At 40.1% G+C, this 26,815-nt stretch overlaps 1 protein-coding gene across 1 annotated transcript in view; it reads right to left on the bottom strand.

The window, feature by feature from the left end:
• The window catches only part of itfg1 (integrin alpha FG-GAP repeat containing 1), a 138,183-nt gene that overhangs the window by 63,686 nt on the left and 47,682 nt on the right, over positions 1 to 26,815 (bottom strand). Inside the window, exons 9-10 of the mRNA XM_037094518.1 lie at positions 25,870 to 25,964; positions 11,979 to 12,130 (exon numbers count right to left, since the gene is read on the bottom strand). Coding sequence (XP_036950413.1) covers positions 11,979 to 12,130; positions 25,870 to 25,964 — 247 coding nt within the window. The remainder of the gene's footprint in view (positions 1 to 11,978; positions 12,131 to 25,869; positions 25,965 to 26,815) is intronic.

The raw sequence follows: 26,815 nt of genomic DNA, 5'->3' as shown, positions 1-26,815 counted from the left end.
AGTTGGAAACAGAGCAAGTCAATTAGCTATACTGAGGAAGCTAAGCTTAGAAAATGCAAACGCCAACAGCATGATTGAGAGACATACTAACAGTAACCCAGATGAAAATCATGCTGCCAACGAGAAAGCACCTGGGCTTGCCTAACAAGCCAGGTTTAATAAGACAATAAATAATGGGACGTGGAGACGTGCAGACGTAAAAAACTTTCTATTCATTTCTCTCCCACATGTAACAAACTTCAACAACTACTGCCTACAGCAACTTTAAGGGATTATACTACCTGTCTGTGCTCTCAGGTGGGCAACCATTAAAAATCTCATTGCTATAAGAGTACAGGGTTTAATAGTCGATGACTATCAGCATCAACTGTGATGGATGATGCCAGAACCCTCGCTGTGATTGAGGGTGAGTAGTAGAACATGAACTTTGTCTGCAATATTTCTGAACAAAACATCTAATTAGTTTGAAGAATAAGAGTGACAACATTTAGAGGTTGTAGCTAATAATCTACCTGAAGGCATGAGTCAAGGGCCAAAGTCTTTCTTGCGCTGCATAGAACGAGTATTCCTGATACCTTTTTGGTATCACCTTGGTAGAGGGTCCAGGTAGCTGAGGTGACGCTAAAAGTTGATGTGAAATCACTGCAGACTCATTGATTGGTCAGAGAATTCCCTACGCTACACTAGAATCTCAGACACGGGACATCATGTACAATCCCAGCATTTTTATATTGCCAAGCTACCATTAAAAGCAACCGCGATTTTATTATACACTTGTCCCAGATTTTAAAAAAATGGTAGCCCACAAAACCCTGTCGCGGACTATTGATGAAGTGGAGATGTATCAAGAACACCATCCCTTCAATATCCTCTGTTTATAAGAGTAGCGCACTGTAGCTCCTGTGTGTTTGAGTCTGTGGTTGAGTAAGAGAGAATACCAGAGAGTGACGCTGAATGCGAGCTGAGAAAAAAAGCATTGAATTTGTTAGTAAATGTTCTGTGTAGGTTACAGTTTGTCACTGAATAAAGCCAGCCGCTTCTTAAGACTCGAGTTAAGTTCTTGTGTGTTGTTTTCCCAACTCCTGGAAGAGTGAAGGGGGGCGATCACATAAAGAATCCTGCCTATGTTGTCAGGGTACTACCAGTGGGAAACAAAACTGAGGAAAAATACTTGGTAGAAAAACCAAGTCATGTCGAGCGCTCTGCAAAAAATGACAATATGTCAAAACGACATAAGACACCCACACATACTATATGACCTGCATACTACAGCACACAACGCATATAAATTGAGGATAGCATAATCTCTTGTTCCGTTTCTTCAAACAGCTCTATTCACTGCTATTTTACTTTACTCTCACAAATGGGAAGAAAGAAAGAATGAAAGTAATTATGCAAGAATAAAAGCAACATGGGCTTATTACACTAATATCTGGGGATTTTGCTGACTTTTAAGGGGTTTTTAAGACCGTAATTATTCTACACAATGTCTACTGAGGTTGAATGGTTGAATTTGTCCTAAGAAAATCACTTCAGGCAGCTAATAACAGTCAAGAACTGAGGAGGTTAGGTTTTCATGCTTTTAGTGAGCTCTCCCTCCTTGTCTTCACGCAGCATCCTCCACAGACATTACGTTACACGCACACCAATGCAAACACATTCCCTCAAATGCAACACATTTGATATATGTGCAAGATCCTCTCGTGCCCAATCCCTCAGAGCCAGGGCCGCCTGAACCTAATGTTAGGCCCCGGGGCTGAGAGGTGTTGTAGGCCCTACTCAAATGAGTAAAATGACATTGGCCAGTTGTTTAATTTTACCAGCTGTGCTAGTGCTAGCACTGGTGCGGCTAAGTGCATCAAACACACGGCATTGCTGGAGTATGATGCTGTGTTGTGTGGACATATTAGTTGTATTGCCGCCTTTGGCGCACAGATCCCTCTTACAGGTATTACAGGTGACGATCCCGAGGTGTCGTCCTTCTTTGTGAAATGCAGCCAGACTTTTAATTTTGATGTGATGTGATTTTTAATGTGATGAGCTGTGGAGAAATGTCGTCCCGTCAAAATTAAAAGTGAGCTCAGCTCACCTCTGCCCTGCAGCAGCTTGTGTGTGTGACGTCATCGCAAATTTGCGAGTGGGGTACATTTGTTTACAGTGGCGGCGCAGCCCGGGAAGAATCAATTAACCTGAATATGGGAGGCTCCTGAACTCTGGAGGCCCCTGGGCTTCAGCCCAGGTAAGCCCGTGCATTAAGGTGGCCTTGCTCAGAGCCCTAAAACCTTAAAAAGAAAGATTTAATACATTTTCAAAGTAAATGGGTGGACAAAGAAGGGGCCATTATCATTATGCTAAATGTTGGCAACAGTTGTGCGTTCCCATGGAGAGAGCATCTCTGATGGCATATAGCGAAACACTATGGCTTTGATGTCCAAAATGAGGGAGAGAATGAGACCAGGGAAATGTGCACAAGCTGATGGCTCCCCTGCGTGTCTCTATCCTTACAATGAGAGAGCGGGCAGATGGTCAATATCCGGCTCAACTGTTTTGCCGATGCGTCTCTGTGCAGTTTTCGTAAAACTTGCAGAGAAAATATATTCATACTTGCCAAAATGCTTTTAAAAAGGAGAATTCATAACAGTAAATCTTTAACAAGAAGCACTGCCTGTGGCATTATACTTTTTTGGGCTGGTTATGTCACTTGGTAGTGTATGTTTTTATGAATCTCATGAATACTGTATATAACAGAAGAATCCTTTTGAGCACAGCAGAAATGTGCCTGCAGAATATTCGCAAGCATCACAACATCTGCCAGTCAAAAGTTGTGTTCTGTCACAATTAAATAGCAAACGCTTCCTGCTAGAGTCATGGTTTTGCACGGATCCATATCAGACAGAAATGCCAGTTTTTCAAACAACAGAGAAACCCCTACATTATAAAAAATTCACTTCTGCTCAAACCAGAAACTGTTTTCCTTACTGTGGTTGACTTCACTTCCAACAGTCAGAATGTGTGTGTGTGTGTGTGCAATAGGTAACATTTAACTCTAAAAGCACTCAGATGGATTCAAGGCCAGGTCAGTAGTTCCACTCTGACATCAGCTTGTCACAGCTAAAAGAGCAGAGGGAAACAGTAAGCACAGCTACCTGCTGCCCACGCAATGCTCTTCACTTTAACAGAAACAAAAAAATACACCACAGTTCATTATAGGGGGAGAATTGAGCATTTTCACAACAGCATAAGCACATCATCAGTGGAAGAGCTAACTGTTGTAAACATGTCCGCGGTGCACCTATGAATAGCCTGGAAATATTGACACAAGCAAACAAAAGATGTAGCAGATACCTGTGGACCTCAACACCTACACACACAGTGTGGGTGGAGAGGAGCACATTCCCTGATAGAAGTATTCCTTATGCAAAAGTAATAATTACAAAACACACATCCTAAATACTTACACTGACATAAAACAGGATTCTCTGTAAAGCAAATTAATTGTTGTGTCATTATTAAATGCTGACAGTGTAGCAGTCTTGTTTATGTAAATCAGTGCTGATTTGGAAACAGCACACAAACTCTATACCCCTTTTAATCCACAAAGACACTGACAGTATATATTTATCATCCAGTTTATGAAAGTATCTGAGCAAGTGGGAATAATTATGCCATCTGTTTAATATAAAGTCTGTCAGACAAAGTCTCCTGAACTCACCCTGAACTGTGGTTTCTGTTCATGGTAATCCACAACAGAGGTGAAGCAGCTTCCTCAGTAAGACCTAGATTATCCTGGAGAAATATGATCCTATGTTCTTTCAGTTTCCATTTTATTTTAGACTGAAGAAAACAATTACATTTTAATTGATTCTAATAGGCTTCATTCATGGCGACAGTCTATAGTCAGTCTACAACTGTCAAGATGAACTAATTAATGAATGCAGTAATGAATAAAGGAGTTATTTGGATCCTAAAATAAACTTAATACATTTGTATACAAATGGCAACTGATACATTATATTTTCTGCTCCAGCCACTATCGTGGAAAATTATGAACAAATACATATTAAGGGGTCAGTGATTCCAGTGTAATCACATCAATGTTTGGGAAACAGACGAAAAGAACAATGAAAGCATTTCCAAAACTATAACAAATTCTCCACTTTATGTACAGCATGATCCACATGGACAAAATATTAACCATCTTGGGGGATAAAGATGACTTTTTTAAAGCAATATTAGAAAAGAAATATAGTTCTCTTTAGTAAGTTATACATTATTAATGACTTTTAATTATTCAGCTATTTAGAGATGACGAGGCGGTCCCGGAATAAAGTAAGACAAGCATGAAATTAATCAATTATTCTTTCCACAGTAAAAGATGGTGGTGACAAGTATCTGTTGCAGCAAACAGGAAGCTGACTGAAAGTTAAACTTTCAGTTTTTTTAGCTGCTTGATTCATGGCCATAAGGAAGACACATTTGTAAATTTCAGAATTCTTCAAAATGGATCAGTTTCATCTGATGTGAAATGACTGTGATGTCTGAAGGAGGGCAGAGACTTTGGGATGGAAGCTGGGTTAAAACATGCTGGTATACCCTGAGGCAAAAGCAATAAATGCACAGGAAGTCAAATTATTAATTGTTAACCATAATGTTGTATGAATAAAAAGCTCTCACAGTCTCATTAACACTAATAATGAGTCATCTTTTTAGTGTGAGGGTAAAGTGCTGAAGATTTCCTGAGAAATGAACAGAGGACTCAGTGGACTCCGAGTACAAGGGTGCTAAACCACCATCCATGTGTGTATGTGCCTCGATGGGCAATCACATGTCTGCTGCCTCTTGTAATCTGTAGTTCTCATCTGAGCTGTGGTCATCTGCTGAGGTTAAAGGTCACAGTGAATGATGACGGCTTTGACTTCCCACAAGCCTTAGATGTGGGGTACTGCTGATCTGGCTGAAAGGGAGGCTGCCTGGAAGGTGATCAGCCTGCTGTTTTTTTGTCGCAGCTCGAGGAACACATGCTGATGTGCACGAGACACATGCACACATAATCATTTTCAAGTGCTTCAGGCAGATCACACATTTAAGCTGACCTATGTGCCTTTTAATCAGTGCATGGATGTGACACACTGAAGTGAAGAAAAAAAAACAAAAAAAAACATGATTACCACTGGGGATAATCCCATTCTATAAGGCCTGGAGGCTAACACATACAATCTATACCACACACACACACACACACACACACACAGACACACAGACACACACACACACACACACACACACACACACACACACACACACACACGCACACACATACACATGGATGTCCGCTTGGAAATCTACACTAGCAGCAGGTGGTAAATTCTCAATAATTACAACCGTATGTCACTTTTCATCTAAAGCTTTGACACTTGTCAGAGCTTCTTACTGGTAATTTGCATGCTGATGATGGGAACATGAAAACAAAGTATAGTTGAAGCTGCAGCAGTAAGTAGATCAAAGAGTAATGGGTATGAAAGGTGAAATCTGGCTTCACCGTGAGACACTGTGCTCTACAGCAACAGTTATAGAAAAAAAATATATAATGTATGCATCATTAACAACTGATACGCATTTGGGGCTGCTACAGGTCGCTGCTACAGGCCAGCTAAAGGTACAGTGTACTTGCTGAAGGTATAATGTACTACCATGAATGCAAATTACTTGCTTGGTTACTAATCACAGACGACGAAGATAAAGGTCTGGGGCAGACAGGAGCAAGTAAGTCTCTGACGGAGGGTTCTAATAATAATTCTACTTCACTGCCTCACCGCACATTATCCCAGTCCTGTGGCTTAAGCTTTTATATTGAAATGTATGATAATATTATTTGAAAATATAACATAGCCTATTAAATAAAACAAATGGCAGCAATTCTGTATATTACAACCTTTTTCTTTAAGAGAGAACCAATTGATAACCATCTTAGGCCGAGTCTTTTCCATCATTGTATCACAAATGTCCATTGAGTCTTTCTAAATAAAACTTCAAACATCCATACTGTCACTTTACAATCTCATATATGCCAACATCTACTTCAAGTTCACATTCACCAACGATGCCTCAAACACTCATAAATATGTGCATTGTTTCCAAAAATCTTGTCTGTCCAGTCGAAAATGACATTTCTGAAAACCTTTACCAAGGAGTTTTCAAAAAGCTCAGTTTTCTGTGACCTAAAATGCTCTTTATTTGTGTAGAAAAAGGCCAAGCTGCATAGAAAAACTTAGTTTAGAAATACCCATGTAGAAGTGGACAGGGCCTCAATTATTTCAGTACTGCCGTCACTATACTGTCCCGTTGAGGGAGTTCACCCAACCTACTTAACCTGCAGCTACAGCTACACACATGAAAATCCATTATTTAATGCAGAACACTGCTGCACAAAACTGTTGTCTTCTAGATATCTTAACTTTAATATGGGCTGAAGTTCCACTTTGTTCTATTGTATGAGTTTCTATTGCTTGTGGGCTGCAATTCATCATGGAGTAGAGATTGGAGGATGAGAGGCGATCAGACAGGTGATTCATGCTCTTCTTCTCTCTAAACAATCACTTTACGAATGGTTTTCAGTAATGCAGCAAGGCAGAAACGCTGCTAATCCAATATCACAGTACTAATCTAATATTAAAAATACTATTTCCATTTCCATCATCCAATTTTATTGAAATTAATGTTAAATGTGCTGTTCTGCAAGATGTAGCAACAATGCCATCTCGGGTCACTGGACAATTTTAGATTGAGATTTAATTGAAGGATTAGGAATGTATGATAATTGTATTGAGACATTTTAATAGTATCTGTGAGTAATGATCAATATTACAAAATGGGTATTTAACTAAATAACTATGATCATAATTGCTGCATTAATGCAGCCTTCCTGGATGAAGATTTAAGTCCCTTTCTATGGCTTTCTTCAAATGTGGCATCTGCAACCTACTGAATAGCATAAATGACACTGCTCTCTTTGTGTATGGCAAACTTCAACTAAGTAGTAAGGCCATAAAATCTGTTTTATTTAACAGGAGGCAGTAGGGAAAATAAAACTGGCAAAAAAGAACATGAATATTCAGCCTGCCGGGAGAGGGAGGGATAAGAACGTGATACACGGTACAGGAGTGTATGCTGTGCTGTTTCAAGCTGTGACATCTGCACCTGAAAGAACTACACTTCATCATCAGACTTCCTGCCGAAAGTTTCTGCCACTGAAATAACAAAAGGGAAGGAAAATCACTCCTTCTCTAGTTCCACATTACTTTTCTTTTTGTGCATGTCTGTATCTTAGCCTCTTTCATTGTGTCGCCTTTTGTCTCCCCAAAACCCCGACTGCTCGCCTTTCTTCAAACACCAGAACACCTTCAGGATCTCCTTTCAGCGGGGTGCACCAGCCTCGTATTCTGTGTTGTGGTTTAACAATGTTGATCTGTGTGAGCAAGTAAGCGTGTGTGTGCAAGACAGAGGAAGAGAGAGACAGACAGAGTCTGGAGGGACCGTCTGTCCTGTGACCTGGATATAACGTGCACCCTGAGGAGTGTAGTTTTAGGAGCTGCCGCTGGAAATTACACACTGGACTAACATGCAAACATAAACACACATGGACACGCCAGCGCACACATGCACACACACCCTCAATCTGTCTTGTAGTTATTAATGACTGTTTCCGAAACAGTCTGCAAATGGATGAGCTATTCCCCTAACGTGTCTGTTAAATAGACCAGCATATTTATATGTTTTCCAGAACGGTGTAACAGCTCAATAGTTTAATGTTGATGACATCATCTATAACTTCAGATAAGACAAAACTATTTGTATTAATATGACTTACTGCTGACTGATAGCATCCAATAGTGCATCACTTGCAGTACAATTAATGTCACACATCATTAAATGATGTGACAGACCCATCTGACAGCAACAACAGCAATTATTTAATGAAAAGAACAGCTGGGTAGTTGGAGTGACAGTGTGCCACTTAAAGAAATTAAAACTTCAGATTTAATCAATAGGAATTCCAAGTTAAAGGTCCAGTGTGTGGGATTTAGTGACATCTAATGATGTGGTTGCAGATTGCAATCAACTGAATACCCCTCGTCTCACCCTCCACCTCAGTGGCTGTTATACTGCAAAAAACTGTCCTCTCTTGAGACAGCGTTTGGTTTGTCTCTTCTGGGTTACTATATATATATATATATATATATATATATATATATATATATATATATATATATATATATATATATATATATATATATATATATATATACAATATATACTAAACAAGACTAAAACAAGATGATTCTTTGTTGTAGGTGATTATACAACAAACATTTTAATTTCCTCTGGTAGAAGTGTATACTTGTATGTAAATACACGCTGAAAGTAAGACTGATATTATGTGCATCAAAACTGAGACTACAATCACTGTCATTAACAGTGACTGAAGACAAAATCCTCTTCTCCTTAAGGATTAACGGGTTCTTCCATTATTTGCTGGACCAAGTCCACACCATGTCTGAATGAGTGAACAAGGTAAGACAGAGCATCGCTGACAGGTGGTGGAGGATGGAATTGAGCTTTCAATTTACAAATCAATGTATTTTCCAATGTTCTCCTATGGTGTATTGGCTGAAAGAATGAGATCACAGCTGAAATGAGTTTCCCTTGCAGAATGTCTCAGATCACTCTTACAGACACAGGGAACATCCGGCGATGTCTCTTGGACGCCTCCCTGTAGTGCTGCAGGCGCTGGGAGAGACCCTCGGCTGTTCATGTGTCCTTTGAACACTTGAGGAAAAAAAGGGCTGGAGGTTGCGGTTGTGTAGAAGGATGTCGACTTTCTTTTTTTAAGTCTGCCTCCATAGCCAGAACCAATTAGCAGAAACTGGGCATATTGTTGACTAAATGATATTATCACATCTTCAAATACAGCAGTATCATGCAGATGCCACACATCTTATTTAAAGATAGGTCACATTCTGCATTTCATTCTGCATTTCAATGTCTAAAACTATCTTTTTTTATTACATACATTACATACTTACATTAGACTAAACATTTCCAACAGTTTTAATCCGAGATAATAGGACCTTTCATTTGATTGCCTTTCGCTATAACTTCTGGAAGAGAGTCAGACAGTGAGGAAGGAAATCAGTATCAGGACTAATCAAAAAATGAACCCAAGTTTAACACTGCTATTACATTTCAGCCTGAATCACTACATATATGTTTTCATCAGCACTGGAGGTTGCTTGACCATGAAGAAAAACATCTTCCTGATCCCAGAGTATTTAAGTCCTGTGTTTGGTTTGAGAGACCTCTAGCAGCATGTCCAACCTGAGCTCTCCCACAAAATGACCTCCTGCATTCATAAAAGACCTCCCAACTCTATTTTTTCCTAACCGTCCCTCCGTCAGCTCATTGTTCGATTGATTCCACCAGATTACTCTCATCTCACACCCTCCACTCCTTCAGTCTTCCTACTTTGAACACTTAGATCTATGTTCATTTTGCTGGGAGGAGGAGTGAGGCGGACTGGCAGGACTTTTATGTGAAAAGCGGCTATAAATATCCACTTGGAAGGAAGAAGAAGGGATGAAGAGAGGGTGGCAGAGAGGGAAGAAAAAGAGAGAAAGAGAGGGATGGAGAGGGTGTGGGAGTTAAAATAGATCAGCTGTGGGCTGTACAAATATTTGGTAAGCAGAGAACATTTGGTTAGAAGGAAATTACAGATGAAGTGATGCACAATGCAGGATACACTGCAAAAAGTCGCTGAATCCAAAGCAGAGGATGATTTGATAAAATGTCTGAGCAAAAACAAAAACAAGCACACCCTATCACTCAAGATGCCCTCTGAAAGCCGGTGCTTTTACTGAATAGAATAAATGTAGTTCAGAATTACCATGAATTTATTTATGTATTGACTTCTGGGATCACAACCACTGGATGTGCCTTTATGTTATGTAATTATTAGAAGCCCTCATTTTTACAGGTTCAGGGATTCAGAGTGGAAGATATCTTAAGACTTCTCCAATCTTTGAACCGTTCTTTCTTTCTTACCACCCTGACCTCCATCCCCATCCTCTATATGCTGATGATGTGGTTTAAAATGTTACTGTGTGGGTTGGATAGGAGGATTACGATGCTCGGGCTTAAAATGAGAAAGAAATGGATGAAGGGAGAGGAAAAGGAGAGAAGCTCGAGCTTGTGTGATTAGAGCTGTTGAGACAGAAGTCACTTCTAGATGAGGGTGACTGCAAAGGGTTAAGCCCGACAGGACTTACTGGTGATTATATCCAGCCTCGACAGAAAGTAGGCTTCAAATGTACGTGTGTGAGTCTTTTGAAGCTCCTACCCAACATCATACTATTTCCAACACAACAAGCACTCAAACAAACATGAAAGAACAAACACACACACACGCACACACACACGGGCGTGCACAGACACACACACACAAACACACACGTGCACAGACACGCACACACACACACACGACAATCAGTATGCATAGACAATCCCAGCCCTGACCCCTTCAGCTATCTTATCTCCATCTCTGAGGCCAGATAATCCACATTGGTCCTTCAACAAACACACATCCACATCCTGGTGTCCATGGTGCTTACGTCCAAGCACATGCCGTAGTGATTTTTAAAGGGCTGTCTTATCAGTCGCCATGACTGTAAGCTGAAGAACACACTCACCTTAGCTGTCCTCTCTCTCAGTCTGTGCTTTCATAAACTGGATGGTAATCACTTCTTCATTATAGTGCAATGTCACATATTCCTATTGCTCAATGCAAATCATTTTAAAACTCTACACCCTGCAGACAAGGACAGTTTTGCTCCGTTTCATGAATGTCAAAATGTCTGCAATCACATTAATTTATGCCTAATTTATGCTTCGGCTGATATCTTATGATTTATTAACGAGAAGATTTAACTACTTTTGAAAACGACTTCGAATATACTGCTGTTCTTTGGGTATGATAATGAGAACTGTTCTTCAGAAGTATGTAATCTTAAAAATCACTGTATCAGTATTAAAATGTATATGTGAAAAAAGTCGGCTTTGTATAAAGAAAACGATTACATGTGAATGTTCCTGCTCGACTTCGTTTGATCTGATCAGTCAATCTGACTTAATAGCTTTTAGTTTGCAAAAAACACAAGCGTGACTGTGAACTGAAACATAACACATCAATGAGACTACTGTTTGTGCATCAATATGAAGACGTTCTCTCTTCCCAGCATGAGACCATGTCAATGCAAGTAAAGTAATTTCACAGTTATTTAATGACTAAATCCATCCTCCATGTGGCATCTTAAAAAAACCCAACATTTATAGGTTTGAAAGCTAAACAGATTTACATAAGCCTTTTAAATATGCATCTTGAGTTATTAGGCTCCAATCAATTTCACTTTATGTTGTGCTGGCATACTATAGTTAGTATAATCTCATCAAAATGGGGAATGTTACATGACAAATTGGAATGTGGGGAACAAATGAAGTGAGTGTTCATCAGGATTGAGAGGATATACATTTGCATGAAATCTATGATTCTCATGACATCGACTCTTTTACTAGCACACCATTTGTGCAGAGCTGTGTGCTACATTTGCAGCCCCTGGATGTAGACACACTAAAGCTGCGTGCCTCTGCACTGACGGCTCATGAAGTGAAGCATAGTACTGAAATGATTAGTTGGAGTGGAGTTCAGGGACCTACTTGAAAGGATTCCAAAGGACCGCTTCCAAGTAGGGATTAGTTTAATTTCAGCAGTATCTCATTCATCTACTAGACATTATCAAAAACATTATCTACAAATCTTACTCTTTAACAAGCAGTTTTTCTTCTGAACACCTGGCCAGCTTGGTGTGCACATTTAAAAGGCTAAATGTCAATAATTGGACTGTAGCTGAGAGTGTTTGTTCTCCTACCTGCCACTGGTGTTGCGGAGGACCACCAGGGCATCAGGGAAGCCGTCCAGGTTGTAGTCCCCGAGGTGCAGGGCCAGGGGTTGGCTGGGTTTTCCTGGCATAAAGCCCCAAACTGTTTCCCTCCGCTGGAAATCTGACAGCACTGATACCCACTGCAACAACATCCCAAAAATACACATCATTCAGAGTTAATCAATACAACACTGGGCACAACTATAGCAAAATAAAAGGGGAAAGGAGGATGGTAATGCATACAGAACTTTATATAGGCACTGCACTTGTTGTGGCTACAAAACAACGTGAACTATGGTGCTTTACTCAATTATTATGAAGAAAACTACCTGTAAGTACATAATACTTCTTTTTTTTTCATTTCTTTTTTTTTTTACCTAGGCCATTAGACTCTTGTTAAAACCTTGTGTTTGCGCTGATTGCTGGCTACAATGTGGTTTTCACACAAGCATAGTAATTGTATATTTCACTTGGCATCTCTGAGTGGGCACACACAGACAAAAAACAACAAATACAAAGTGCAAGAAAGGATTGCTTATTCCCAACTGCTGTGTTGAAGCAATTAAGTGCTTGTAGTGCTAATTGTAAGTGTTGGATTATTTATCAAGGTAAGCAACAACAATAAACTCGTTGCAAAGTAGAAATGAATCTACAGCTTCATTTGAACATTTCTGGTAGGTCAAGTGGTTGGAAGATAAGAGTGGGCAGCCAAAAGCGAGCAGGTGCAGATCGCTGTCCAGTTTGGGTAATTTAAATCCTACGATATGTTATTCAGGTGTCATCGTGCTAATTATTTAATGTGGAAATACCACTGCTTCCATGCATAACTCAAAGGCACTGATAAAAAGTATTCAATTTAATGGTAATTACACCGAGTGAATCCAACTTGTGCAATGACAAGCTAAAAAAGAACAATTTCAAACTAATAAAAACAGTTAGTCTCAGTGGAATAAGAGCAGCAGTGCAGGGAACAGACGTTACAAACAACAATGGCAGCAACCCTTTTCAGTGCAGTAAGAGCACTCCAAAAATACTCCTCATGACTGGCTAGTTTGAGGAGCACATTTACCACAGAAAATGAAAGTGTGATGAAGTTAACTCTTAGTCCAACAATAATATGACTGAAGTCCAATCAAATTGCCCACCTAATAGCAATTTATCTTCTTTGAATCCATCAAGATTACCCTGAGTGCAAACTAAGAATCCTGAAGTAAGCAAGCTTTCATAAGAAAAGGATTTACTTGGGAAGTAAAAAGCAAATTATTAGCAAATTGCTAGAAGTGACTTGTAAATCCTCAATTAAGCAACTAATTTCTTGTGTGGGGATGCTGTACAAAAACAAAGCAAAATACAAAAGGGAAACAAGTTATCAAATACAAGATAAAACACACATTTCAAATATATTATAAATTGTCATTTGGCCTGATAAACTATAGCACTCGCAGTCTGCATTCTTGCCTTTGATGGCATTCTCTTTATATATCAGACGCAGGTACTAAAGAAGCCCTCCCATGCTGTTAACAATACACTACTGAGGCACCTTTCCCTGATCTTGACGATTTAAAATGTCCAGGTAATAAGGCCCTGAAGGGGGCCATGCTGTAATACTGCTATTGACTGATGTAGTTGGAAGAAATAAAGTGAAACTACAGAGGGACATGTAGTACACAACATAAACACAAACAGCACACCAGAGAGACCCCTATCACCTCTGAATGTAACTTCACTTAGCAGCTGCATCACTCTGCCAACATAATATCACTGGTGTAAGCCTCGGCTCTCTATTTATGTTATAACGTCTTTTTCTTCCAGCAGTACGATTCCACCAGATGACTGTGAAAGCAACAGAAAAATGAGCTATTGCATTCATTCTGCTGGAGAAAGGTTTATTGTAACAGCCCATCTATTCCCAGGGAATTCATTGTATGGAGTCCCAACCAGTGACTGGTCTCCCTGCTTACATTATTGTCCTCACAATGAATTGTTAGCCAGTGGACTCCTGTGAATTACATATAATACAAAACAGGGTGGTGTTACAAGGGAGAGGGAGCCAGAGAGACAGAGAGAGAGAGCATTATCATCCCTAATCCTAACCCTAACACAATTCACAGCAATTCATGACTGGCATGTATTAAGTACAGGATGTTCAGTTCAGTACACGAACTGCTCTGTCTAGTGCAACTTATGAATCAAATAATTACAGTCATTAATACTCTGTGACAGTCTAATTACATGCCAGCTCTTGACACACGTGTCAAATGCAGCTACTGGCCAGTTACCTAGCTAAATCTAAGCTTAATACCACAGTACTGCGATAAATCCTCCCTTCACGAAGGTAAGTGTTCAAAGACTTGCTTTTAGCTAGGTGTCCCTCCTACCTGGCCACTGAGTGCAAATTCAAACTACAGCTTTACTAGAGTAATGCTTGCTTCACTGCACACATGTGACAAGTCTTTTATTCTCCTCTGGTTTTCTAAAAAATACTAAAACCTATGATGCCAAATAACCAGTTTGGAAACATTTCTATGTGTTAGAGTGTGTGTGTGTGTGTGTGTGTGTGTGTGTGTGCACGCGTGTATGTGCGCGTGTGTGGCCAGATGCTGGAGCTTTAAACTACTCATTACTGTTAAATAGGGAGAGCAGGTGCAGAGGAGAGTCACCAGAGAGACACTCACCACAACTACCACTAATAGCTTATAATATGACCAGCATATCTGAGAAAGAAAACTGAAGCCAATTACCAATTAGTTGAATATTTATCACACAAGCCTTGATGTCAACAATTTAAATTTTCTTCAAACCAGCTGTGCACAGGATGTGAACACAGGTACTGATGTAGAGGCAGACACTGGGGCCTGTTTGTAGGGGTGGCAGACATGGTGGTAGGTCATGTTATTGATATCGTTGCTATATAACAACTTAAGTAACCTTCACAAGGGCCAAGCCAAATGGTACAAAGCTTCTACTGTTGCAATTGTAATCCATCCAAATCAGTGTTTGGATGCCAGTCCGAAGTCATGGCAAACTAAGACAAATTCAAACACTTGATGATTTCTCTTTCTGATCAAAACTAACCGTAAATGAGCACCGTAATCAAACTCAAACCACTAGACATGTTGGGACATGATGAGACCACAACAATTCAACATCTTCCATTCAGCTACCTGTGAAACTCTGTAACAAAATACAATAAAAATATATGAGAAAACATCACTTCTGCCATTCTTATTCACATTCATCATTTGGTGGAAAAACACAAGTGAGATCCTTATCCATTATTTCATTTGCATTTCTTTATATGTATCATATTTGTTGATTTGATACAAAAGCTAATCGAATAAATTTAACATCCTTTACCCTTTAGGCAAGCACGACATTCTGTTACACTATTTTTTTTTGAAGGACAGGGCTTTTGAATATTACATTAAAATGTGAAGTAAAATTGAATCAAACCCTAACCCAAGTTTTCATTTTTCTCTTCACAACACAAATATGGCAGTTAAAGTTGTTAGGTTTCGACATGGAATAGGCCGAAGTGAGTTGAGGACGATCGCGTTCATGTTCCTCTACACACAAATGGTCTCAGAAAAGCAGCGAAAAGATAAACTAAGATATCTGAATATTTTCCAGAGCATGAGGGCGAGCTTGGACCTTTAATATAACGCTGCTGAGTCAAGCTCTCATTAAATGACCGTTGAGTGATGTTGCAACGTCGTTTAAGAGGCTGATGGCCTGCCATATGGGTGTAAAGCTCGGCTATGATTACTGCCATCCAGAGTGGATGGGAGTGCAGGAAATGACCACTGTGCTGTGGCTGGCAGAGAGAGTGAAGTGAAGAGAGAGAGAGTGAGGACCAGAGACGATGCTTCCAGCTCATTTGTGGCTGGTAAACACAATGCTAGGCAGGAACGAATATAATGGTACACTGTCCAACACAAAGATGCGGTTGAGTAAGAGATCACAGAAATGAGAGGAGGAGGAGAAAAATAAGAGAAACACAAGAGTGGTTTTGATGACTATTACCTCTTTCACACTTGACAAAAAAAACACTAATCTGGCTCCTGTCTCCAGTGGGAAAAGGTATAATTGGCATTAATTCTCAGTTTGAATGATTCTGCAGTAATCACACGTATTTATCTGCAGTAACGGAATCATGACACCAAGGTGGACCTGCTAATTTTCACCTCATTTTTGTAACTACGCTGTGATGCGTGTTGAAGTTAGGTCTGCTGAAGCAGAACTTGGACTAAATCATTATCTACTGAAGGTAAAATGCTATATGTAAGAATACACTTGCCTTCCAGGTGTCAAGGCCTGAAATGGGGAAAGATGTTGATCTATCGAGCATTAACTACACATTAGTTCCAATGTCAGAAGTTATTCAGGTTTTCATATGGCAACTACGTCTGCAATTTCTTTTTTTTGCTCTTCAGTCTGCAAGGCACATTAATTCACAGGTGAGTTATCTTTTACGCCGCAGTCCTTTGGTCTGGGCTCAGCATTACCATGCCTTTCTCTCTCAGGACAGAGTGAGGCCTTTGCTGGCCGGCAGCCTTATCAGCAGACCACTGTGCTGCTGTTGGCCCTGAGGCAATCAGTGCACTGTCTGTTGCTTCTTTTCTAACACTGATTAGAGGAGGAGTAAGGAACTGCACGGAGAATACCAACAGCATCGAGTCAACGGCACAAAAATGCCAAAACACAGAGTGCGTCTCATGCACTGGGCTAAAGAGACACATCTGCAGAATATATGATGGCATATGAGCTGCTGATTAAAGCAGAGATGACATTTTAATTTATGAATAAATGTCCATAAGTTTAAGACAGCTTGGGAGAATAGCAGTGGTTGAGGGAAAAAGATGGCAAACAAAAAGACATCCTCAGGAAAGAAAAACACTACAAATAATGAGATCGAAAGCACACGCATATGCAAACTGCATACTTGTGTGCATACATTCAATCAGAAATACAGTCATGGAAAAAATTATTAGACCACCCTTGTTTTCTTCAATTTCTTGTTCATTTTAATACCTGGTACCACTAAAGGTATAATACAATGAACACGACAAAAAATGCAGCTGATCACATAATACTTTATGTCCTATTTGACATTCTTAAGCTTAATTGTATTCCCAGGGTATATAAGAGGCCATTTCATGTCATAAGCAGCGCTGCACATGCAAAGGCTTAGAGTGGTTTCCTGCTTACATTCAAGCCATAGCACAACTCAGAAGTTGTCAGCTCTCACATAATGCCTAAAACAAAAGAATTATGTGAAGCCACAAAGGCAGCCATCTTGGCACTGCTGGAAATTGGCATGAGTGAGAGACAGGTAGCAAAAAAACTAAAGATCTCCAAGACAGCTGTTCATTACAACAAGAAAAAACAAGCCGAACACGGCACTACCAAATTGCTACCTGGCCGCGGCAGGAAACGTCTCTCTACCCCACGAGATGACCGTGCACTCGTCCGTTCCTGTGTCAGGAATCGTCGTCAGACCTCCAGGGACCTTCAAAATGAGTGGGCACTGTCGAGAAATGTGACTCGTTCGGCAAGGACAGTTCGAAACCGACTTGTTGAAGCTGGTCTGAAGTCACACAGAGCACGGAAGAAGCCCTTCATCAACGAAAGGCACAGGAAGGCCCGGTTACTCTTTGCTAGGGATCACAAGGATTGGACTGTTGATGATTGGGCTAAGGTTCTCTTCAGTGATGAATCCAATTTTGAGTTGATGCCCACTCCAGCTAACTTACTGGTTAGGAGGAGGCCTGGAGAAGCCTACAAACCAGACTGTCTTGCCCCTACAGTAAAACATGGGGGTGTATCAGTGATGATCTGGGGTTGTTTCAGTATGAGTGGAACAGGGCAAATGCAATTGTGTGAAGGGCGAATGAACCAGGTCATGTACAGGGCTACTCTTGAAAACAGTCTTCTTCCATCAGCTGGAAAACTCTTTCCTGCCTCGAATGACTGGATTTTCCAACAAGACAATGCCCCTTGCCACACAGCAAGGTCAGTTAAAGCCTGGATGGAGAACCACAACATTCGCACCATGCCTTGGCCTGCTCAATCACCAGATCTGAATCCAGTTGAAAACCTATGGAAAATCATCAAACTCAAAATGGAGAACCACAAGCCCAAAAACAAAGCAAATTTGTTAGAATTTGTGCAACAGGAATGGGCTGCTGTGACAGCAGAACAATGTCAGAAGCTGGTGGAGAGCATGCCAAGACGCATGGCTTCAGTCATCAAAAACAATGGTTACGCAATCAAGTACTAACTCCTGTGTGTATCATGTGTTTAAAGCAAACAGAAAAGAAAACATGGAATGCTTAAAAGCAGTGTTTTTGGCAGTACAGTGCCATAGCTATTGATGTAAGAACTTAAGTGATTTTGGTTACTATCAAGAAAACCATGGAAAATGGCTAGATATCAGCTCTTAAATTAAACTCTTACGAGCTATTTTTGTTGTTATCATTATATTTGTCCAAACAAATGTACCTTTAGTTGAACCAGGCATTAAAATGAACAAGAAATTGAAGAAAACAAGGGTGGTCTAATAATTTTTTCCATGACTGTATAACAGAGGGATGGCATAATCAAGCAGGAGTTAAACATTAAGCCTACCAGAAAAGTAATTAATCAAGCTCTGTCAAATCAAAGTTAACTGATTTTTTTAAGCATAGTTATCTAAATATTTTATAATTTCCTGGTAAAAAGCTTGATTGTGTCTGTCAAACATGACCTAATGACATGATGATCATATTGTGTGAACACTTGGCAAAACAAGAGCAGATGATGCAAGAACTAATTGTGGTAAATTAGCAGATGATATCACAAAGTGCAACTGCAAAGTGGAAGTCTCGAGATCAGTCTTCTTCAATCAGCACTTACATTTTTCAATACGGCACTTCACTTCAGTTTACCCTGTGTTTGTTCTCATTGCTCAGCTGATTTGTGTGTGGGTTGTGAGGGAAGTCATATGGGCCTCAGTGAGGATATTAAAGGTCTCTAATCCAATTTTATCTTTTTTTTTTTTTCATTTTTTTATGAGAAGCTACAATGAATAGCCAACCTGACAGAGGAACAGCTTAAATAAATCATGAGGCAGTTACTCCTTCGTCCTAACTGTGGAGGTTTTGACATTTAATCACTAAATATAGCAGAGAATTTGAATAATGTCAAGTGTGTGTCTCTATAGATTAATCTGAGGCCCAACGTCCTTCTAGTCAAACAGCTCCAAAGTCTAAATAACTCAATACTGACATTCGCTGGTTCAAATGTCAACATATTAAGACCAAATTGAGTGTGAGTTGGTGTGTGCAGTGATCCAAATGACCTAGTTAATGGAGATGAAGACGATGATGGGATTTGTGCTTGCGAGGGAATCTGATACCTTTAATGGTAGTGAAGGGAAGGATCCCGCATACAAATAGCTTTTTATCAAACAGCGGGAAAACACAGAGTGTGTAAGGCACACACACACACACACACACACACACACACACACACACACACACACACACACACACAAAACACGAAAGCACGTATATAGAAAGACACAAAAAAAACATGAGGGGCACAAACACAGACCCCTTGACATAAAATCGCTCTCCTGGCTTTGCTGATGACTACAGTGAAAAACCGGCGGCATGCTTGCAGACTCCCATTGATTCAGCTTGGCGGAGAGAGCTCCCGCTTCATTAGGCCAAGAAATTAAAATGTGGGCGGCCTGCGGTGGGATGGTAGGTGGTGGTGGGGTTTTACGGGGTGATGTGGGAGGGTGCTGCGACATCGACAGACAACGAGGCTTTCCAAGGTAATAAAATGTAAAAAAAAAAAAAAAAGAAAAAGAAAAAAACAGCCGTGTAATGAAGCAAAGGCTTTTATGATCCAAGCGATATAATGACTGTAATACTCATCATATTAGAGCTGGCACTAAAAGACAGCATGGGACTGAACAGCAGAGGAGTGGGCGAGAAGGGCTCACGACTAAAACATAGTAAAGTATACGTTAGGCCAGTATTACAATAATCATTGGCAACTGTATGACTATGGACCTACATTATGTTATGATTTTACCCCAAAATATAATTCACAAGCACATAATCTTTTACTAAAGTATTTTCAATGACAGGTTCTGACAAAAAGCAATTCTTTGCTCTACATGTTTTATATGTTTCCCTGCTTCAGCACAGATGATTCAGATAAATGTGTCATTATCAGGCTTCAGCAGCGCTTTATGATCAGCTGATCATTTCAGTCAGGTATGTTGGGGCAGGGAAATCTAAAAAATGCAATTTTTTTTGTAGTCATTAAGTTCATGTACCCAAATCTAGTAAAGTGATTAAAGTCTTTTGGTCCAAACAAGAAACAAGTCCCAAGTCTCCCCCCCACCCAAGGCAACTGCATATGCACAACTGCATTTGTATTATATTTATTAGTATTCAATGAAATAAATGTAATACAAAAAATGTATAAAGCTTATCTAATTATTAATTTCTTCTCAATCTAAAAAAAATAAAACAGTGGAATACTGACAGACAAAAAGTAAAAATGTAACTTAAAACAAGCCATCATGACTCTATTCAAGAATCAAGTCTACAACTTCAAAATCCAAGTCAAGCCTCAAGTAATTTTTTTCTGTCAAGTAGCAAATCATTAAAACAGTGCTCAGGTCCTCATCTCTGCCAAAATCTGATATGAGCGTACAACACAGAATGTGAGATTAAGGGCTCCATCGTATACTCGGCAGAAATCGGTGCACAGCGCAGGGCAAGTGTCAGAACCAGAGAGGGAGCGAGACCATATGTCTTTGTGTCAGCTGAGCGGGGTGGAGACGCTGCTACCTGCTGCCAGTGTCACCTCTCTGACCACTGACTAACCAGCTGACTGAGCTGAGGAGGAGGAGGCTGTCTGACTCACACTGGCTGCCCTTACACTGTCTGGGCAGCAACAGTAGGCAGCTGGCACGGTCTTCATGGGGGTAGAACGTGTGTTTTGCATTTTGCAATGGGAAGTTTTTATAAGAGAAAGAAATGTGCAGGCAAAAAAACATGTACACACTAATAATCATTACAGAATTCGGCAGAAAACTTAATTGTATCTGTTTTATACAGAGGCAAGTTTCTTGCTCAATAAATATGAAAAGATACTAAAACACACTGCAGAGGAGCCAGATTCAAGACGAAGTGAAAGTGGCTGGTAGATTTGCTTCACATACCCGTTAGGTTACGTTGTTAAAATTCTAACATTCACTAGCCATATGGCCAGTGGAAAACAGGTTTGCACAGATTTTTTTTTTTTAGCATATTAAAAATAATGTGCTTTATTTTGGCTGTGATAACTTGCAGTTAGAGGGCTGGAGTAGCAGAGAACTGTGCTCCTTGCCATGCCAGCTACAGTAACACAACCATGGTGCAAAAAAGGCACTTTGTTGTGTCTTCATATGTCTTCATCTGATTTCTCAACAAGGGATAGCAACTTAAAATACAAGATACGCTTCAAAACTCAAATGCAAGCGAGGATCTTTAAAATGTACCATTGCTATGGGTTACTGTGTATTCAGCAAGTTAACCTCTTGAACCTAGCAAGAAAAATGCTGCAAATTGTGCCTGTTGAATCCAATTAAATAACCAAAGTAGTAGATAACAGAAACCTTGTACGTTCTGGAACTTAAGACTCGGTTGGCTCTGTTGCTGACTTTACACAAAGTCTCCTTGTGCTCCATGATCCTCCCCTGTATGTATGTCTGTTGTCTGAAAATGTACTTGATGGACAAGCTCTGTGACTATTAAAGGTATTAAAGGTAAATATCCTTTGGGTTTTCTACAGATAAATACTGTTGAGATTTGTAATCCTACCCCTTGTATAACTCTGACAATAAGTTGCATATACTAATTAACCTTCATTATCAGGCAGGTTACTCCCCTCAAACCTCATATAAGTCTAGACCTGATTTGGAAGATATGTTCCCTAACAATACCAATAGTGTGAAAAGGGCTAGAAAAATGTTTAAGTGGAATATTCCTTTTATAATTGTTATACATAAAAAAGAAGATACAGCGATATAGATTTGTGGTCATGTCATCTTCCTTTAGGCTAAATGAATGGAAAAAGAGCTGTTGTCATAATCTACATTATCTCCAGGTCTTGTGATAAGTAAGGCATTAGTTTGGGATTTCTTGGATTTTGTCATAAAATTCAATATTAGTTGGCACAGAAGAACAACAGCAATATCCCCAAAGCAAATCAATGCCTGGCTGTTTCTTCTTGCCACAGAGCCAGGGGATGTGAACTGTGGCCAAACAGTTGCTGTTTGGGGTCACTCACTCATTGATGCTAGATGAGCAGTGTGGGAGAGCGCTGTGTCAGCCTGCACTCGGCGTCTACGCCCCACTGCAGTTCTTTCACTAAAAATGCTCATTCTTGCAGTGTTCACTGATGTTCAAGAGGTCTTTCCATCCACCTAACTAAGATACAGTAGATTGTTAGTATTCATTTGACAGGCGTAACAGTGAGAGATATACAAAGCCGTTTTTTAAAATTAAATCATAGCAAATAGAATACCATGGACCTTTTAGGGAACCAACAAATCACTATCAATTAAAATGTCAACTAACCATTTTGTGTTAAATGTCAAAAATGGGATAAATTTAACAGAGCACCAAGTTGCAGCTTTAGTACTTACGATAATGTGATAACATCACATGATTAAGTTTAGCGCATCTAGAACCAAAGCATTCAAAAACAAGGGAAAACAAAACAAATAAATAAATTCAAACACCAGATTTCAAGAATTAGCTTCTACTAACTTAATTACTCATCATCCCATCCTCAAGTTAACTTACTCACACAGGACAGATACTGTGCACTGGCTGTGTGTTTAAGACATCATTATAAAAGGACATATAAAACAAAAAACATGCATTAAAAAAAAAAGTAATTAAATTTATATTACATAATAATCAAACAAATACCACCTGTGTGAACCACTGGGCTTGACATACAAATATATTATTCTCTGCAGTAATTTGCAACTGTGTAATAGAATGTGGAAGCACAAAACGGTCCACTGTAGAAGAAGTCTTGATCAGTGAGTGCCTGTTAGGGCAGCGAGTGAAGCAGTGCGATTGTTGGAGACCCCTGTGGTTTCCTCCAATATGGTGAACTGACGGCCTGGAGCTGCTGCAGAGGTACAGCAGAGGCAGAGCTCAGGCTCAGACCGCAGGACAGAAGGATTGAATTGCCATTTGGAGACAAACTACAGACACACACTCGTTTCTACTCAGCGGGACTTCCATGCACACCCGAAGGCATCATCATGTCTTTGCCTGTGTACATATCACTTGTCTTATTCATTCTCCATCCTCTCTTCCATTTTTCCTGCTCTTATTCCCTCTGAAGAGATGACAGAAAGCTTTTTTTTTTTTTATTGCCTCACCTTCCTCCTCCCACCTCCTCCTTCTTCTGCCCTTCCACTACTTTGCCATGTCTCTCCTCCCGACATCAAGCTCTCTTTTCATTCTCCCCCCTTCTGTTTTCTACATCACTCCCTCCATTTTCTCTGTGGGCTGCTACCCCTAGAGGAGACATCTGCTGACTAGCTGCTCCACTGTAATGGAGCCACATGCACACAGCCCTACAGTACACACCTGGTGTAAAATCAAGAATAACTACGGCACTGGGAGTGTTTACGCCAAAAATAATACTGAATTGATGGGATCAGAACTGTGAGTGGATTAACATAGAAACCGCACGTTTGTGAAAAAGCTCATCAGTATGTCTGCATATTATTATCATTTTTTCACGATTCCATGAAAACACAGAAGACTAGAGAGCTTGGTAACCTCCACACTCTGCCCACCCATCCCTCCCTCTGCTCCAGTCTCTCTATGTGGCAGTGATGACTGTCTCTCAAACACACAGTGACAAAGAACACAACATGTGTTCACTTCATCCATCAGTGCAGATAAGTCCTCCTTTTCCTGCCTCCCCTCCCCGTCTTTCAACACTCCTCCGTTCACTTCTCTCTTCAGTCTCCCTTTTTTTTGCTACTGACAGGCAAACAAAAGAAGGCATGTCCACAGGGAGCGTGCATCAGTGAGTCTCCGTGTACGTGCCTTTTTTGTGCACGTGTGTGGGGGCGGACATGCAGATAAGCCTGTAATATTTCTATTTTGGACTGAAAATAAAAAGTGGAAGCTAGTTCTCTGGCAGCAGAGGAAGCAAAAAAAAAGGAGTGCAGTCTCCTGCCAAATGGTAGGATGCAACTGAAAAGACTTATACAAGATGGTACGTAGGTGGCGGTGGTGGTGAAGTGTGTGCTCATGTGAGTGTAAGAACAACTGTGAGTAAACATGTATATATTCACTTCTGTAAGATGAATGTTAATCGGACAGGACTGAATGTGTGTGTTGATCTATCACTACTAGATCAGCCCCTACGTCTTTCTAAGCCAGAGCCCCAGCAGTGAGCCACGTGTTTAATGTCCTCTTGAAATAGACAGCCAGTATGCTGAAGACAGGAGCTCTGACACTGAAATGGAACCATGCAGAGAGGAGTGAAGCCATAAAGAACATAAAGGACAATCGTGTGGATGACACTGTTTTCATGAGAATAAAAAATGCATTAACAAATAAATAATCTGCTGAAAAGTGACCCATTTTTGGTCATGGAAGCGATTACCATCCTCCCTAACCTAATTAAAGGCAGGAGTGGTGTGATGGAGGAGCAGTCAGTGTGGATGGTAGGGTCCAATAAGTGTGAAAAGGAAAACTGCACTTTCTTTTCAATCATCTCTTCTTTAATGCTGCATTCCATTATACTGAGAAAAAAAACAATCTCCAACACAGAAAAGTGAAAATGAATGGTCATCCAAGATGGACTCCAAGTCAGAAACTCGGACAAGATTTACCAAGTCATTGGTCAATGCCGTATCACAGCAGTATGGCGGTGTACAAACATGAACAATTACCTTACAGCTGTTAATTCCTTTGTACTCTATGTAATGAGAGTAATGCTGTGAAAGGTGCTGAAATGTCAACATTGTAGTCAGCAGCAAAGTTTTACATTTGAGAAGCTAAAACTGGGGTTGGGCGATGTCTCCCAAATTGGCAACGACGGCATCTTAATCCCGTTGAGATGCTTGGGATGTGCTGGAGAACACTCTATGCAGCAGCTCGACTCTCCCATAAACCGCCAAAAGCTAAAGGTGGTCCATCGAAATATTAATGTGTCTGACTTCTCTTTTGGCTGGGCAGTGCAATTGCCAATTAATTTTCTGTTGATTAACTACATCATTAATTGTCTGGCTGTTTCATCTCTATAGCACAGACTCACATTTCATCATCTTCCTCTCACATAATAGCAGTAGTATCAACCTTCTATATAAACACAGTTACAGTATACACGCAGTCGATATACTGCACATAAAGTAAAAATTGCAATGGAAATGTTCTATCCTGAACACGTCTCTCTGGAGCGCCCTGTTTCTCAGCTCAAACACAAGGTTTTATACTGTATATCTTCCTAAATCAAATATCTTGTGGCATCCATTATATCTCTGTTTGTAAGTCAGAGTTTTGCATGAGGGATGAATGACTGAGATACTGTTTGAGGACATACATTTTTTATTAGCTAAACTCTTTATGGTGTGTGCTTTTAACATACACTGGAGCAACTCAGAAGGAAAGTCTTACAACTACTAAAGTAGTTTCCAACAAATCTGAGCAGAAGATGAGTACATAAAGCAGACTGGTGTCACAAAGAATGGTAGAGTAGTAAAGGCTTAGAAGAAGAGTACTGAATCCAAAAAGTTACTGACTGGATGGAAAATCAAGGTAATCCATACATCAAGTGTCATGTGTGTATTATGTACCTCCTTTGAGCCTGACTTGGCCAGGTAGATGGCACTGTGTAGACAGGCAGCATCCACACACACAGGCAGGAGGTGGTCCTGGTAGCCATCACCATCTGCCGGAAACAGAAACAGAGAGAATTAAAACTGCAAAGCTGAAATGTTGGATGGAAGCAGCTTGAACCATGATCCTTTGTTTTCTACAGTGGAACTATTTTAATATTTCCATTCCATCAGAATGCCTCAGATTTGTTCTGGAGGCAACTCAAAGCACAGCGCAGCTTCTGGCAACAAAAGAAAATGGTGCCATGCTTTTTTTTCCCCCCACATGTGAGCCGGATCACAGGAACACCTGCTTGTTTCCTACGAGCAAACATTCATCCAAGCAGCACTTTTCTCTTTGATGCCTTTTAATAATATCAGCTGACTTGAAGGATCATTTTCTCCACTGATTTCCATCACTATTAATTATTATCATCATATTGCCGTGCAGGCTTCATCTAATGCACAAGCGGGTACAGAGTCACCAAATCAAAACAACAGCTCTTCAAAGCACAACACTTCAGTCCACCACACACACACACACACACACACACACACACACACACACACACACACACACACACGCACGCGCGATAAAACAATCCCTGCACAGCAGTGCACACATCCTCCATGGTATATGCATGAAACCCCGTGAGGCCCATGTGAAAGCACATACTAGACAAAAATAAAATCCCTACACATGTGGTAGTGTGGTAGTGTGGTTGTTTGTGTGTTTGTTATGAATGATGATGTGGAGAGAACTTCTCAAAAAATTAAATGCAAATAATAAATCAGAATTTGTCAAATGCCAGTGTATGACATAAAACCACAATTTAACGAACATTAGTACATTGAAGTGTACATTGAGTTTGACTTGAGCTAAAACAATTATTTCATCACATAACTTTAAACTATTTTAAACTAT

This window comes from Acanthopagrus latus, chromosome 4, assembly GCF_904848185.1.
Source record: "Acanthopagrus latus isolate v.2019 chromosome 4, fAcaLat1.1, whole genome shotgun sequence".
NCBI classification, from domain to species: Eukaryota; Metazoa; Chordata; class Actinopteri; order Spariformes; family Sparidae; genus Acanthopagrus; species Acanthopagrus latus.
Note: the sequence above shows the minus strand (reverse complement) of the source record. Positions and strands in the feature narration are given on the sequence as shown.